Source organism: Haemorhous mexicanus, chromosome 1 (genome assembly GCF_027477595.1).
Source record: "Haemorhous mexicanus isolate bHaeMex1 chromosome 1, bHaeMex1.pri, whole genome shotgun sequence".
Classification (NCBI taxonomy): domain Eukaryota; kingdom Metazoa; phylum Chordata; class Aves; order Passeriformes; family Fringillidae; genus Haemorhous; species Haemorhous mexicanus.
The window spans coordinates 11857795-11872679 of NC_082341.1; the positions used below are offsets into that span (position 1 = coordinate 11857795).

The following is a 14885-nucleotide window of genomic DNA, read 5'->3' on the forward strand; positions in this document are numbered from 1 at the left end:
AAAACTGAGCTGTTTAGGTGATAACACTGGTGTCAGTTGTTGTTCAGTTTTTAACATGAACTCACAGCTGAAAACAAGAAGAAATGAGTGCCATAAACCAGCTTCTAGACCTTAATGAGAATACATGGCTTTCAGTTTAATTTGAGCTAACCACAACATTGGAAGAAAGCAGCCTCACATTGCCTTTTGATGTGATCTTCACTCAGACATACCAGAGGGAAAACCCTTACTACAGCACTGCCTGTTACAGGCTGGAGCAGCTATCTGTAGCTAAAAAGAAAAAAATAGCTGCTTTGAATTATACTCCAGAGGACTCTTTGTTCCTGATCATAACAGAGAGCTTCCATTTAGCTTAAGCTCGTATGAGTCAGTCCACACTGCATATCAAAACACTAATAGCTTATGGTGCTGTGATGAAGGGGTAATCTTATACTGTTTTGTTGGACTTTGCTAAGAACACACTCTTCACGTGAAAATCTTATTGCTGTAATCATCCTAAGTCTAATTTGCTTTAGATAATTTTGAAATACTTAGAGGAAAATTGTAAGGATTTTATAACAACTATGTTGCTCTTTCCAAGTTACTTTTAAGACTTGATCCACTGTGATACTACAACATTATTAAATTCCACTTCTTGAAACCACTCAAGTCCAGTACAAGTTGATAGTCCCATTGTCTCTAGCTAGCTTGGAATACCAAAATGTTTTTTCTAATGGAAACTGTTCACAAACAATGCTCTTTCTGACAAACAAAACAGCAGTTCTGCAATAAAGAAGCTTTATAGCTAAAGCTCTCTCCTTTCCATGTTTTTATATTCCCACCCCATCCTTTTTCCTTTACTTGCATTTTCCCTGAATATACCATAACTGCACATCAGAAAAACCTAGCAAAGTCTAGCTGAGATACCAAGTTGTTTTCCAAGTAAGACTTTTCTTGCAGTATGGAGTCCTGAAAATAATTCCACCACCAACAATCTGAGTTCATAAGACAGCCTCACTAGAAATACAGAATTTAGCCTGGAACCCCAGCTTCCCCTCTAGAAGGGCAGGTCTAGCACAGAGAAACATGTCTAGCTTTTGTCCAGCTCAGCAGATTCACAATTCTTTCTAGACTCTTTCTAGACAATTCTTTCTAGACTCAGCCTTGAAACTTCAATGGACACATGGCTTCAATGTCTCTACTGCTAAACTTGCATAGGGGTCACTTCAAAAGCCATCTAGATGGAGAATCCTGTGCAATATTTTCTAGGATGACCCTGCTTGAGCAGAGAGGTTGGACCAGATAACCTTCCAGCTTTAGCCGTTCTGTGGTCTGTGACTTTCTTTTGTCGCAGAACTGTTAATGTTGTTGGCTGGGGTGAACTATTGATGAGAATGAACATTCTTCTCCAGCTATTTAAACACTGTCCATCTTTTTGTTTTGTGGATAACTTCTGCTTCTCCAGAAATATAGTTGATATACGTAAAATTGCCAGCGAATATTAAACATTACAGATAAAATAATGAAAATACTATTGCCATATGGTACTCGCTTACATCTGAATTCTTTATTCCTGGTCAAAGAAATTTTCTTATTAAACTCTCATATCCTGAAAGATATAACTAGATGCAGCACTCATTTTTAAGTACATTTTATAGGTGGCAAAATTATTTAAAGCTAATATGTAAACTACTTCAAATTGTTATCTATGTTATTTCATAAGGTTTAACTTTGAAGGCCTAACCCAGAGCAGAGGGGAAACTGTGCTGCAGACCTGATGATGTGAACTCATTACAAGGTTGAAAATGTTGTAAAACTGAATTAGCTCCACGATAAAGGACCAGAGTACAAATCTCCCATTTGCCCTCCCCGTGTGATCCATGTGCTGGATCCGTGCTCAGCAGCCTCACCCTCCAACACCCACACTACACCTTTCCTCTTGAGGACAGTTATTGCTCTTTTTCCAAGTGTTTGCTGGCTGACAATGCTCAAAGGTGCCATGGAAGGGATTGCTGCTCCAGACTTGGCTGCGTGCTGCCAGACCTACTCCACAAATCATATTCACTTTCATTTTCAGTACTGGCCTAACTCTATGGCAAAATCCCCTCCTTTAATGACATCATCTACAGCAGCAGGCACTGTGGCCTCTTCTCAGGGTGCATGGCTTTTGGGAAATTGTGGCCCTAACACCTGCAAAGAAAATGCCTGTAATTTCAATAATTTTGGCCACTTCATGCTTCTAACAATTCTCTTCCCTGGACAAGGAGGTACCCCTTGGGTCTGAATCTGTCAGCTATAAAATGTTTCCTCTTTTCTCATTAATCACAATCCTGCACTGACTCATGCTGTTTGCACAGTAAGAATTTCCTAACAGGAGCTCAAGTTTTTAAAACTACACTGGTTCTTTCTTAAAACAAAATTATTTTCAGGCTGGCTGCAACTCGCTTGGCAGTGGAACCATGTGTGTAAGCCCCACCTGATGCTTTTAGCCTGCAACTGACATTCTTCCCTTCCATGGAAGATGCTATACCGTATTCCAAAGAATATCCTACACTGGGACACAGTGGAGGACATAAGTCACATGCATCTTCTGATTCCCTGGATGAAAAAGGTTGAAGAGAACTGCACCAAAACACTTGTGAATGCAATGGGAGACCTGTACCAACCATCCTCCAACACTGAGATTCTAAAGGCAAGATGCTGTGTGAGGCATTTGGCCTCAGCAGCAAATGGAGACACTCAAGGTCAAAGAAACACTCCCTTCCTGGAAGGGAAATGAGCAGCTTAAGAAAATTGACTGTAAACATTAAACATTAAATGTGCCCCATCTATGCCTGATCAAACCAATCACCATTCAATTTACTCACAAAACGCTGTCTATTTTCACATAATGATCCTAATGGTATTACTCAAATGTATTTTGAAAGGACTTTGGTCACTTGCAAAAACAATAAAATAAATCAATTTTTCTTCATGTAAATTCTAAGGGGATTCAAGGAACTATTATGCAAGTAAACAAAAAAGAAAAACAAAAAGGCAAGAAACCAGATATTTAATATGGTTGTATATGGATATTTAATATATTTGAGCACTGGCTCAAATTCTTAAATTCTTCAATTCTATGCTACACAGAAGTTTACAACATTATTAATTCTGTAAATAAAAGCAAAACCAATCTGATTTGGGCATTTTACTCAGCTCTCTTCCATAGTTTAAATACGTCACTTAAATTCTCTGTTATGACAGTCAAACTATTCCTAAACTGTAGGTTCTGGCATAAGCAATATGTTTGGGCTTTTTGGGCTTTTTTCTTTTTGGGGGGGGGGGGAGGATTATGCTTGACTTTTTTTTCAGGGGGGACGGTGGGGGTTGTGCAACAAAATCTGAGATTTTTCCAGTGTTGTTCTGTGCGAGGGATGCATACAAATGCATTTTTCCAAGGAATTCAATATTAAATACATCTTTGCTAACTTATTAAATTTCAGAGACAAGGAGAAATGGGATGTTATTAATTCCCCTCACAGGAAGAAAGCAGATCACATTGCATAGGGCATCCAGACTGGCTTCTTGCAAATGAAAATGGCTCTGCCAGTTATTACAGGCTATATTTTTAATTCTGTAAGGGGAAACATTGCATATTTTTCATCCTCTGTTATGATACTGAATCAATGCCATAAAAATATTTAGAAGTAAGAGTATAAAAATTTTAGCAGGTAACTACTATACTAAATCTAACAATGGGGGTGAAAAAAACTCCTGTTATTCTTATCTTCAGTTTAAGAAGAAAGGAGAAAAGAGGTTGGAAGAAAGTGGTGAAAGCAAGGAGAAAAAGAAAACGGATGATAAGAAAATACATGAAAGGAAGGAAAGGAAGGGCAAAGACTGCTCTTGAAATGCTAATTATTTGGATGGAATACTTTCACTGTGATCTCTAGGTACTTTTTATCTCTCTCAGAACCTACTGGCTGCTAGCACACGGGCAATGATGATCCCACTCAGCTCTGGTACCTAGTCTAGTCTCCTCAGTCCTGCAAACACAACCCTGTGGCACTGTACCCCCAGAGAGTTTTTGAAAGAGACAAAAATGTCCTCTACACTCTGGAACACATTCCATTTAGAGCAGTTATGATCTCCCTCCACCTCACTGCCCCCCCAGATCAATGTCTCCATTAGGCTTAGGCAATTTTTACTCCTCTTTCAATCTGAAGACACCACGCTGTACAAGAGCCTTTGGAGGACTAGGGTCACAGCAAGTACAATAAAATCTGCAGTCATGTATCATTCTGTCCATCTGAGCAGTCTATCACTAATGGCTGCCTGAGGTCTCCACAACCACCTAAGTTATTTTAAGCATTGCTGGAGCTGCCATTTTCAGGCAAGGCACAAAACTGCAAAGAAAACATGCACAATCTCTATTGCAAAGAGTGAAATCTATCCTCAAAGGTAAAGTAAACCAACAAGAAATATATATCAAATCCATTGCTTAACAGTACAAAAAAAAGCAATATAAATTCTTAAACTTCAGCAAAAGCATTTGCTAAGTAGGAAGTTGAGTATTTACGCTGCAATGGACAACAAGGTTATATATTTAACTCTCATGTATTACAAAACATAAAAATTGCAAACTATAAACCACAGTTAGTTTAATTTTAAATAAACTAAAATTTTCCAGTATCATGAGAACTGTTGAATATTTGGGGGAACTGCTGCACAAACAAGCATTTGTGAGGACTGCATTCTTAATTCATCATATCTGTAACCAGGTAACTACATTTATAATACTTCAACTATACTGCCATGATAACTCTGTAAAATTCTATTCTTTGTGGAAGGGAATAACCGTTGTGATCATTGTGATGCTTGCAAAACATCAGAGCTTACATTTAGGAATGGAGTTACACTAACCAATCAAATGAATGAGATCAGATCATTATTAATGGTAGCATTTTTGATATAGTTATGAGTACATAATTTTAAGTAGAAAAACATTCCTGTGATTTTTTGGTTGCTTTTCTTTTACACATAAAAATGATCCCCAATGTCATAAAAAAGGGGAAGAGCCTACTGTCTCCTTGAGCAGCCCTAAGTTGCACAAATCACGTACATTCTTTATCTCTCCACAGTTCTTTCAGTATCTCTCTACAGTTCTTTCAGACTTTTCCCCTTGCAGGTATTTCCATCAATCCTGCTAAAGGCAGGAACAGAGAAAGCTTCAAGCCAAATTATCCATTTGGCCCCAATCCACATAAGCACTTAGCTGATGTGTTCTGTATTCATGTCTTTTCAGAAACAAGTGGCTAAACATTATCCTAACCAAACTCTGTCAAGGAATATGGTATAACAAATCTTCAGAGAACTCCTTAATATCAAAACTCACTCTTTAACATCAGTGACCTCCATGTAATATTCCACAGTGCACACCTTTATACATATATATATATATAAATATATATAGCCTAACAATTCAGACGTGACTAGGAAGCGATGCTCAATGAGATAAGTCTTGTCCAAGTACATTGAAGATTTCCTCCACAATCTGCCCCCAATCAGGAGGACATTTTCTTGACGGGGACACTCCAACACTCCTGGTAAAGCTGTTCCAAGGATTGACTAATTTAGAACTACTGTACAAAAGGATAATACCACCCATAATCAATTAGGGCATTCAACTTTATTTTGAAAGTTCTGCATTTTATACAATGGTTTAAGGTTATTGTTCACCTTTTTACACTGAGCATCAAAGTAAATGAACATAATTTAAGAATTATCCATGAATAGTAAGAATTCTCCTTGGTATCTCAAATCCTTTTGCACTGCTTAAGAGAAAGCTGCAGAAAGAACTCCCACATTCTGAGGACACATGAGTAGTCTATATCCTTTAAATGCAGACTATGAACATGTATACATGGCCCTACCCATTTCCCAAAGAGACATTCACCTTTTGTGGCTCATACTACAGCAAGTTTGCAAATTATCCTGTGGTGACAAATGATGGCTCACTGTGGAAGTTTTCTAGGTGAGAAAGCCTTGCATATTCTTCTCCCCAAACCTGGAGAAATAGCTTAGTCAATTGTATGATTGATTAATTGACTTATTAGCACAATGTTTCCTCTTATTGAAGTGTTAGGCAGGTTTTTTTTCCTGTTTCTAAGGATTTTTTAAACCTCTGAGCAATTATGATGCATGTCTGACTAGCATGGCGCAATTTTTCCAAAAAGAGTGTATCTTATACCATGTATCTTTCACAGTAACACAGATCCTCTTTGGTCTGCAATAATTTTGGGTGGTTTTAAGTTCAGTTGTGAATTTTCCTACCTAATAAAACACAAAGAAGAATGCACTTTTCAATTAAGAAGGGGACTCCAGGTCACATCAAACCACAGAAAGATGAGGTTTTAGGGGTTTAGAACTTGGTTGGGTTTATTTTCAATAATCAAAATTTGAAAGTTAGATAACCTAGACATGTATAGCATGTTGTTTGATGGTAGCATTAAGCAGTAAATTTAGGAGCGGGCAGCAGGAGGAAGGAAAAACATAATGAACCTGTTGGACACAAATTAAAAATGCGTTGTGTCATTTAAGAAATCATACACTAATTTACTGGAGAACAAATAATATCAAGCCTAAAGACCATACTGACATATTTTCCATACAACTACTTATAGAACATTTTCCATAAAACCCTGGAGGCTTCAAAACTACTATAAGCTGAACAATAGCTTTTGGTTTTAAAGCTATGTAACAACATTCCCATTCAAAATGTTTTGGCTAGGAGTTAATTTGCTACTTATTTATCATGTTTTACATTTAGATTCCAAGATAAAAACAGAGCACAAGAAATTACTTCCACAAAATACTGTTCAATCATTGTCTTTTTTATTTTAATTAAGAACAGTTATAATTAAGTAAACACAGGAATTAAATTTGTGCTTTTCATTTACAGAAGGCCAGATTAAAGTACCATTAAAAACTCTTGTACTTTTATTTCAGTGAGAATTTACTCAATGCCTTAAATTTGTACCTAATATTTCAACTGAAGAATCAGTTACAGCAAATTCAAAGCAACACCCATTTGACATTCAAGAAAAAGTTGTAGCTCATGTTCAATACATAATTTTTTTTCATGATGAATATATGGTGATGTTTTGTCATTCCTCACTGAAAACAATTAAAAAATCCTCTATAGCTGACATATAGGACCAGGAAATATTGTCATACGGGAAGTAGGGGAGTATTATGAAAAAAACCAGTCAGTTCTCTTAAAGAAATCACTGTCACCATCTGCTCAGAAATGATACCTAAATGACTTATTAGTTCCTTCTTTTCATGCTTATCTGCACATTCCATGACTAGCCTGCATAATTTTAAAATGCCAGAATTTCTGTAAATTTTTCCATCTCATTTTCAGTTCTCTGCCTGGTTTTTGATAATACTAAAAGGTTCAATACACAGAATTTATTTGTCTTAATGATTCCTAAGTCTCATAAAAAAAAGACAGCTGAGCAGAAAAAACAACTCCTCCAAGCACCTCAGACAAACTTGGAAGTGTGGGCTTATGTACCACAGATGCCAGAGAATCCACACCCAAGAAAGGTCTAGCTGTAGAAAACTGTTTCAGCTGGCTGGAAATCCATTCATTCAGTTCTGGTATTCATGCTGTAATGTCATTCTCTTTGGGCATAACTGTTCTTCCCAGATGAACCTGATTTCAATGGAAAATGCTGTGTTGAATGTGGTACTGTGGTATCACACACAGAAGATGAACTACTGTACAGTTTAAAGCACCTGCAATGATGCTGGTGTAGCAAGGGGAGGTGGGTAGTAACCCAAAGCATGTTAAAGGCTCAATCAGGATTGTTTAGGTCATGATAAGATTCAAAGATAGGCAGATATGTTTGACCTATATGGTACAGAGAATAAACAGGCAATGTGAAAAGGATGCACCAGACCACCTGCAATGATCAATATCTGAGAACAGTCAAACTCACCTGTCCCCTCCCTATTCCAGGTAAACTAGTTCCATTTAGTATTTCAGTAACAGGACAATTATAGCACCTAATGTAGTGTGCAAATGATCTGCTGAGGCTTTATTCAGATACACAGTTTATCAGTCTGCATATCTGAACAGAGCCTATTCTCTTAGTGTCAGTATGATTTATACATGTGTACCTAGCTGCATTAACAATATCCCACAAAGCTAACACTGTTTTCCCCAACAATCTTCAACACTTAAGCCATGCAGTCACTCACTCTTAAGATTATAGGCAATTGTATTGCTGGAATACATTTAAGTATATCAAGACAGCCTCAGGAACAAAGAGTTCCAAATCCTTTCCTCTCCTCCCACCTCTAAAAACCCAACACAGCCAAAACACAATTTTTCCCCGACAGCTCTGCTGAAGAACAAGGAGTAGCTATAATAAATGATGAAAACATTGGCAGATTCCTTGTTACACCAGGGAGAAAAAATTAATCACTTACAAGTTTATGTGCACAATAGAGCAATTGAAGAAAAAAATACTTTCAGAAAATAGGAGCTCCTTAGCATCGAGGTTGTATTGGGAAACAAGAGGGATATGCCTACTTCCAGACAAAGTATGAATGCTTTAGCTACAGTGAATAGCCATTTTTTAGAAATAGCTGCACCAAGTAAACACAAACAGCAAGAAGTTGTCTTTGTCAAAGTGCTCCTGAGATGACAATGGTCCTTGGTCCATGGTGCTAAAATAGTCATAATAGCTTCTACCAGCAAAAGATCTTCTTGATTTTACAGGTTTTGGATCAAGCCCTGAATCACTCAAAGACCTCAATTCAGCTTTTGCAGAGCTATTCTCAAATAAAATAATGTGATTTTAAATCAAATCAAAATCTTTTGAATGTGGCATGACTTTGTGGATGTTCACACATAACAGAAGTTCACCTTTATTATAATCTGTGACTCAAGACCTCAAATTCAGGAAAGAATATAGCAATTTCCATATAGAGATATTAATGTTCATGGTATGCAATCTATTTATCAATGGATCGTTTCTGTTGTCAAATCACACTCATTATAGTCTCAGTGAAGATTTGCAGATATGTGCTGCCCACACGCTAGGTATAAATATCCATTTTCAGGTATGGCTTCAAACACTTATCTATGAGTAATTTTGACTGAACTACTCAAATGACTGTACTTCCACTTGCGTCTGTGTGAAAGCTGACAGGATGAGCACGTGTATTTTTACGATGTGAGTTGTCTGTGATGTGATGAAGACGTTGAATAAAACCAGTAATTAACACAGCAATTAAAATATAAAACTTGAGTCAGCATTTTGATGCTGTTCTGACTCTCTCCTGCCTTCCTTCATTATTTCGTGCAAGTAAGTCGGCCCGATTTCGCAAATACTTTTACTTATGCAAAGTACCACAAACAACAGTATAAAGGGTAATACAGCTTTATTTGCTTAAATTACCAAAACTCGGCGCTTTTAATGTTTCTGTGACTACGCACGCTGCTATGATCAAGAGAATTATTCTGCCAGCGTGGTGTTACAAGACAGGAGTTTAAGAGCGCACTTAAGTAGTACTACTTAGTCCTAACCACTCCCCAAGCAAAAGCATCAGTGCATAACAGGAGAACGAAAAGAAAGGCAGGAAGATTGCGATTCCCACCCAGAGCAATTCCTCCGAGCTGCTTTGCCTCTGTTGCTCTCTGACTCAAACTCTGTCTCTCAGCCGCTAATACTCACAGAACTCCTGCTCCTACCGGCGCCTGAACGCCCACTGCGGGGCTGAGAAGCTGACACACCTGAGGATGAGAGGCCAGAAGAGCAGAGCTCGGGGCCTCAGGGTGTCCCTGCCCGCCCCCATGACAAGAATCCTGCCAGAGGCGGGCAGGAGCCGTCTGTCCGTCTGTACCGCATTCCCAGCGGGAATGAGCCGCGCTCTCCGCTCCCTGCCGGAGCATTCCGAGCAGCAGCCGGGAGGGCCAGCGAGCCCGAGCCGCCCCGGAGGCATCGGGCTGCGAGGAACCGACACGAGGGAAGCAGATTCCCCCCTCGAGCCTCCGGCAGAGCCGTGAGGGCGACGGGAAGCCGCCGGAGAGCCTCCGCTGAAGGAGCTGCCCAGGGGAGCCGCAGGCGCGACGAAGACACGCGGCGTTCCTCAGCCGCTACTGCGGGGAGGATGAGCCAGCTCTAGCCAACACAACTCCCTCCCCCGCGCTGCCGCCGTGCCAAGGCGCCAGCCATGTTCCCGCATCGCCCCCACCTCGGGCGCCGGCAAGGAGAGGGGGAAGGGGAAGGACGGCGGGGAGGCGGCGCCGGGACTCCCGCCCCGCTGGGGCCGCGCCGCCGCCCCCTCCCACCTGCCCGCGCCCCGCGAGCGCCCCCACCCCTCCCGCGGCGCTCGCGGCCCCAGCTCGGCCGCTCATTGGCCGCGCCGCCCGCCCGTCAGTGCCGCTCCCGCAGGGCTGAGGGGGCGGGGCCGCGCCGCGCTGTCAGCGGCGCGCGGGGAGGGCGCGGCGGCGGGGCAGAGCGGGGGGCGGCGGGTGAGAGGCGCTTAAGAGCTGCTGCTCTGCGCGCTTGTTTTTTTTTTTCCCGGGCTTTTGCACACAGTCTTGCCCCTTCCCTCAGGTTTTCTGCAGAGATTTACCTGTCGGTAACCACACACCCACACCGGGCTGCTCGGGCTCTTTTCCCGCAGAGGCCGAACGCTCGGTACAGCGGAGCGGGGGCAGACCCCGGCGGCCAGGGGCTCCCTCAGCGACCGCGCTCCGCCTCGCCCGCCGGTGCCGCTCCTGCAGCGCCATGGATCACCAGCCCAAGTTCTTCGAGAACCTCTCGGGCGCCGGGAAGGCCATCGCGGTGCTGACCAGCGGCGGCGATGCCCAAGGTAGCGGCTCACGCCGTTTACTCCGGGAGCACGGGGAGGATGAGGGGAAGGAGCCGAGGGGGAAGCAGAACGCGGGGGAGGTGCGGGCAGTGTGGGGAGTGGGGCAGCAGCAGGAGAGGGCGAGGAGCCCCTCGAGGGCGGTGTGAGGGGCAGGAAGGAAGGGCCTCCCCGGCTGGCAGGGCGCCCATGCGGGAGCCTGGGGAAACAGCGTGGGCTGCTTCAGGGCTGGTGTCGGCAATCCGCGGTGCGGCACATGGAGGGAGTGGAGAGAGGGCTTTGGGAGCGGTTCACACGGGATTGCAGTGGTGCTCGGGTTCCTTTTTCCGTGCTGGCCTTCGACCCGGCTTTTCTACTAAGCGCATTTAAAAGATAAATAATTTTTGCACGGCCTCGGCGCTTGAGGTTCAAACATCCCTTCTTCCTTTCTCCCCTCTTCTTCCCTCTCTCTTCCTCCACGTTTCCTCTGCCCCAGGCTGGGCAAGGGAGAGTGTAGAAACGCTGCAGTAACTTTTACTATCAAGATGTCTCGTTCTCTCGAGAGATGGTGGGGTGAGGAGGGATGGCTGATGCGAGCGGGGGAGGAGGAGGTCGTGCTGCCCTGCACGGCGGGTGGGAGGCTTGGCTGAGCTGCTGGGGCTCTGCCAGCTCTCGCCTCATCTGCTTTTCACTTCGTTTTGGCACCAGCAACACATTTATGTTCCTACCCGTGGTTTAGAACGCTCAGATGGTGGTTTACTTTCCCCCCGTAGGAGTATGTTAGAAACGTGTCTCGCCTTCTTAAATCTCTTCAGTGAAGAGGAAGTCGTAGCTACTACAGGACAGGGCGAACAAAAGACCTGCAGACATTAAGAGGGATGGGAAAGAAAAGAGGCTTGATCACAATATACCTAGTCAAGAATCCATTTTTTTTCTGCACTTTCGTTTCCCCTTTCCTTCCAGAATATCGTAACGGGCCCTTTCCAACTCAGCATATTCTGTGGTAATAGTTTGAAGTTTCACTTAAGATTTCAAGCACGCAATGCTCCGTGCTGTTCAAGAGGACTCTTGCTCTGCTTTATACGAGGAGAGTTGTTCAATCAATGATAATTGCTTTTAGCACCTTCTCTTAATTTACGGTTGTTTTACTTTTTTTTTTTCGCCGGGACTGTCTCGAGAGTACTTTCACTTAAAGAAGAAGCGGCACTCATTCGCGTTTGTGAAGAGAATGGGGGGTGGGAGCCTCTCCTTTCGTTCTGCATGAGCTCGGTGGTTTAGGGACCCAGTCTCTCCCCAGATTTTACGCGGGGAGGTGCCGGGACGAGCCCGCGGCCGGGGCAGCCTCCCCTCTCCCCTTACCCGGGTTTCCCAGCGCGTCCATGAGGTGGTAGCTTGCATGGACCAGTGTCTCCGCGCTCCCTCCCTCCCTCCGCCGGTGTGTACGTGATCCGCTGCGAGTCGCTGCAGATTCCGCCTCTTTGCGTCATCTGGGCTGGGAGAAGCATCCTCCCTCCCCCTGCCCGCAGGAATAACGGGGAGCCCCCGGGTTTACCTAGGATTATCCGAAACTCTAATCGGAATGAAAGGGATTTGTTACCATTGAGGAGGAAAATGTTACAGTTCTGGAGGAAAAAACAAATCGATGCTTTTAAATGGCTTCTCTTACCCCTCGGTGGGGCTACACTTGTTCAAGTTTTATCCAGTTTGCTCTCATTAACATCAGTTCCACTGCTAAATGATTCTAGGAGGAACTGAGAATCAGAGCATCCCTGTCTTAATGGTCTAGTGGCCAAATCGCCATTTTAATTTAAAAGTGTGGCAGGGCACTGCCTGAAGCAGCAGTAGCGTGCTCAGCAAGAGGCTGAGCCCCGCAACTTGCTTCCGCGTGGCTGGAGATTATATAATGCAGCAGCAGATGCATCTCCTTTTATAAAGTACTAATCTTCACTGGCCACTGTGTGAATTAAGGCATTTGAAGGACTTGCAGAATCCACGGGTAACATCTAGACTTTACATCTGGCAGATTGCCACAGAAGCACTGAGAGTTCCAAAGTAACAGCCTGTGAAAGTTACTGTCTAAGGAGTGGGGTTGTCACAAAGACCAAAAAAAGTAAACTGGATGCCTTCCAAGCTGTTACACTGGCAGCATTGTTGTCCTAACTTTGAAGAACAAGGAAATAACCTTCCCAGCATTTTAGAACTTGATTATTTCACCTGAATCACACAACACAGTGTGACCGTAATTCCTTACTATCTTGGTAGCAGCAGAGGTGTGTAAAATAAGCAGCCTCAAGTCAGTTTGAAGGTTAGGAGTTAAACAAGGGACAGAATGAGTCATGCCCTGTCAAGGTCATTTGCCCTTTGGAGGACAGAGTGTCAATGTGTGAGAGAAGTGAAGTCCTGAAGTACATGAAGAAGGAAGTAAGCTGCTGTTGCTGCTATTTGAAAATAATCTGTCCAAGCAAAGTGTAGGTGAGGCAAAGCTACTGACTCAGAAATAGGCAAAAAAGTTCTAGTATTAGGAATAAAGTTCCAATCTTCTGTTTTGTTTTGTTTTGTTTTAGATACGCCAGACACTAAAAGTCTTCAAAATATCTGTAATCCAAACTAAACTCACAAGCAATTGAGTAGGAAAAACACCTGTTAAACACAAAATCTTAATAGGTGCCGGTATTTAGATTGGGCTGTAAGTCTGAGCATAGACTAAAATATATGTGAAATTATTTTAAGGTGAAATTGATCCCTTTCCTGTTATTTGTACTTCTAATAATTTAAAAGTAGAGTTATGTAAATTACACAAAGTTTTCTATTTATAGGGCATGTTAAGTTTTCAGTTAGTTCCCCGCATTGGTGCTACTTCCTTGAAAGTTTCATTTTTCTTTTTTGTTTTTCTATCTGTAGAATTTTAAAGACTGGTGAATATATGTGTGTCATACTGGACTTTTTTTCTTTGAGGAGTTGAAGAATTTATCAGTGATCTGTTTCACAGGAAAAAAAGATCTCTATTTAGTACACTTATAATATATATAATACTAAACTTGACAGTCTATCACTTCAGCTAACCAGCTGTTAAATTGTGACCTAAAAATGTACTTTCCACTGTAATCAGAAGTACCTTGAGAGACAAAAGAAGTTCTGACAATCAATTCTCAATATTTATGGGTTAGTTCAATTTCAGGAGTATTTCAAAATTGTACTGGTTGCAGCTCAGGAAGGTGGTTTAATAAATGGGGTTTAATAAGTCACGCTTCTCACTTTGTGGGATTCTCTGGCCATTCTGCTTCAGGACATGAAGTACACTGGTTGAATTTTCTGTGGGTTGAGTTTTCTGTGGGTTGCCAGTGGCTGCCACAGACAGTTTTGACCACCGTAGGTCACTGACGTTCACGCAGCCTCCCAAGAGCCTATTCTGGGACCGTGGGTAGGTACGGCTCGGCGGCAGGAAGCGTCGTGGGGAAGCTGCTGACAGAAGGTGATTGTGCTCTCCTGGGGAAGGATGTGCTTGTGGCTGTGGAGCTGCTGCCCAGCCACCTAACTCAAGGTCGTTGTCTTTGAATAGGGGGCCATGTTGTTTTGCAGATAAACTCAAAGATTCAGTGTTGAGGAGGACAGCATAAGTAAGGGATGTAATGGTCTGGAATATCATAGCCCAACCTGCTGAAATAAAGAGCTTTGTATCTCTATGTTCAAAGCATTCCAGGCTTTCCAAAAACCAAACCAAAGCCAAACCAAAGTTCCAAGGCTTTGTTAGTAGCGTAGATATACAAGTCTTGTCCTGGTGACATAGATTGGAAGAAGAAATCTTGGCACTGAACAAATGAAAAAGCTCAGATCTTTCAGCATATACTGGGTTAAAAACAGCTTAAAAGGAACCCTGAAGAAGCCTTTTGGATTCCAGAGCTTTGGAATACCATCGATCATGATTGTGGAAGCAGAGATTTACATGTTTCTGCTCTTGAAGCATTACAGGCTGAGGATGTATTTAATATAGTAGTGTAAATGCATTGATCTTGTCTGGGTGGCAAAATTTCTTTTTCCACCATAAGCTTTTCAAC

At 42.5% G+C, this 14885-nt stretch overlaps 1 protein-coding gene and 1 long non-coding RNA gene across 4 annotated transcripts in view; one reads left to right on the top strand and one right to left on the bottom strand.

Moving 5' to 3' along the window:
- The first annotated feature begins 10480 nt into the window (after nt 1-10480).
- PFKP (phosphofructokinase, platelet) overlaps nt 10481-14885 on the top strand; it is a 43235-nt gene continuing 38830 nt past the window's right edge. For 2 of the 3 annotated variants that reach the window (XM_059840045.1, XM_059840063.1), the window contains exon 1: nt 10481-10854. In XM_059840045.1, the coding sequence (XP_059696028.1) occupies nt 10770-10854 (85 nt within the window). In that variant the 5' untranslated portion in view covers nt 10481-10769. The remainder of the gene's footprint in view (nt 10855-14885) is intronic. The other variant, XM_059840055.1, reaches the window with a different exon arrangement.
- Nucleotides 10545-12302, bottom strand: LOC132324083 (uncharacterized). Its single transcript, XR_009485513.1, has 2 exons — nt 12190-12302; nt 10545-11690 (listed from the first exon to the last, which is right to left on the bottom strand). It is a non-coding gene; the product is annotated as an uncharacterized LOC132324083 (long non-coding RNA).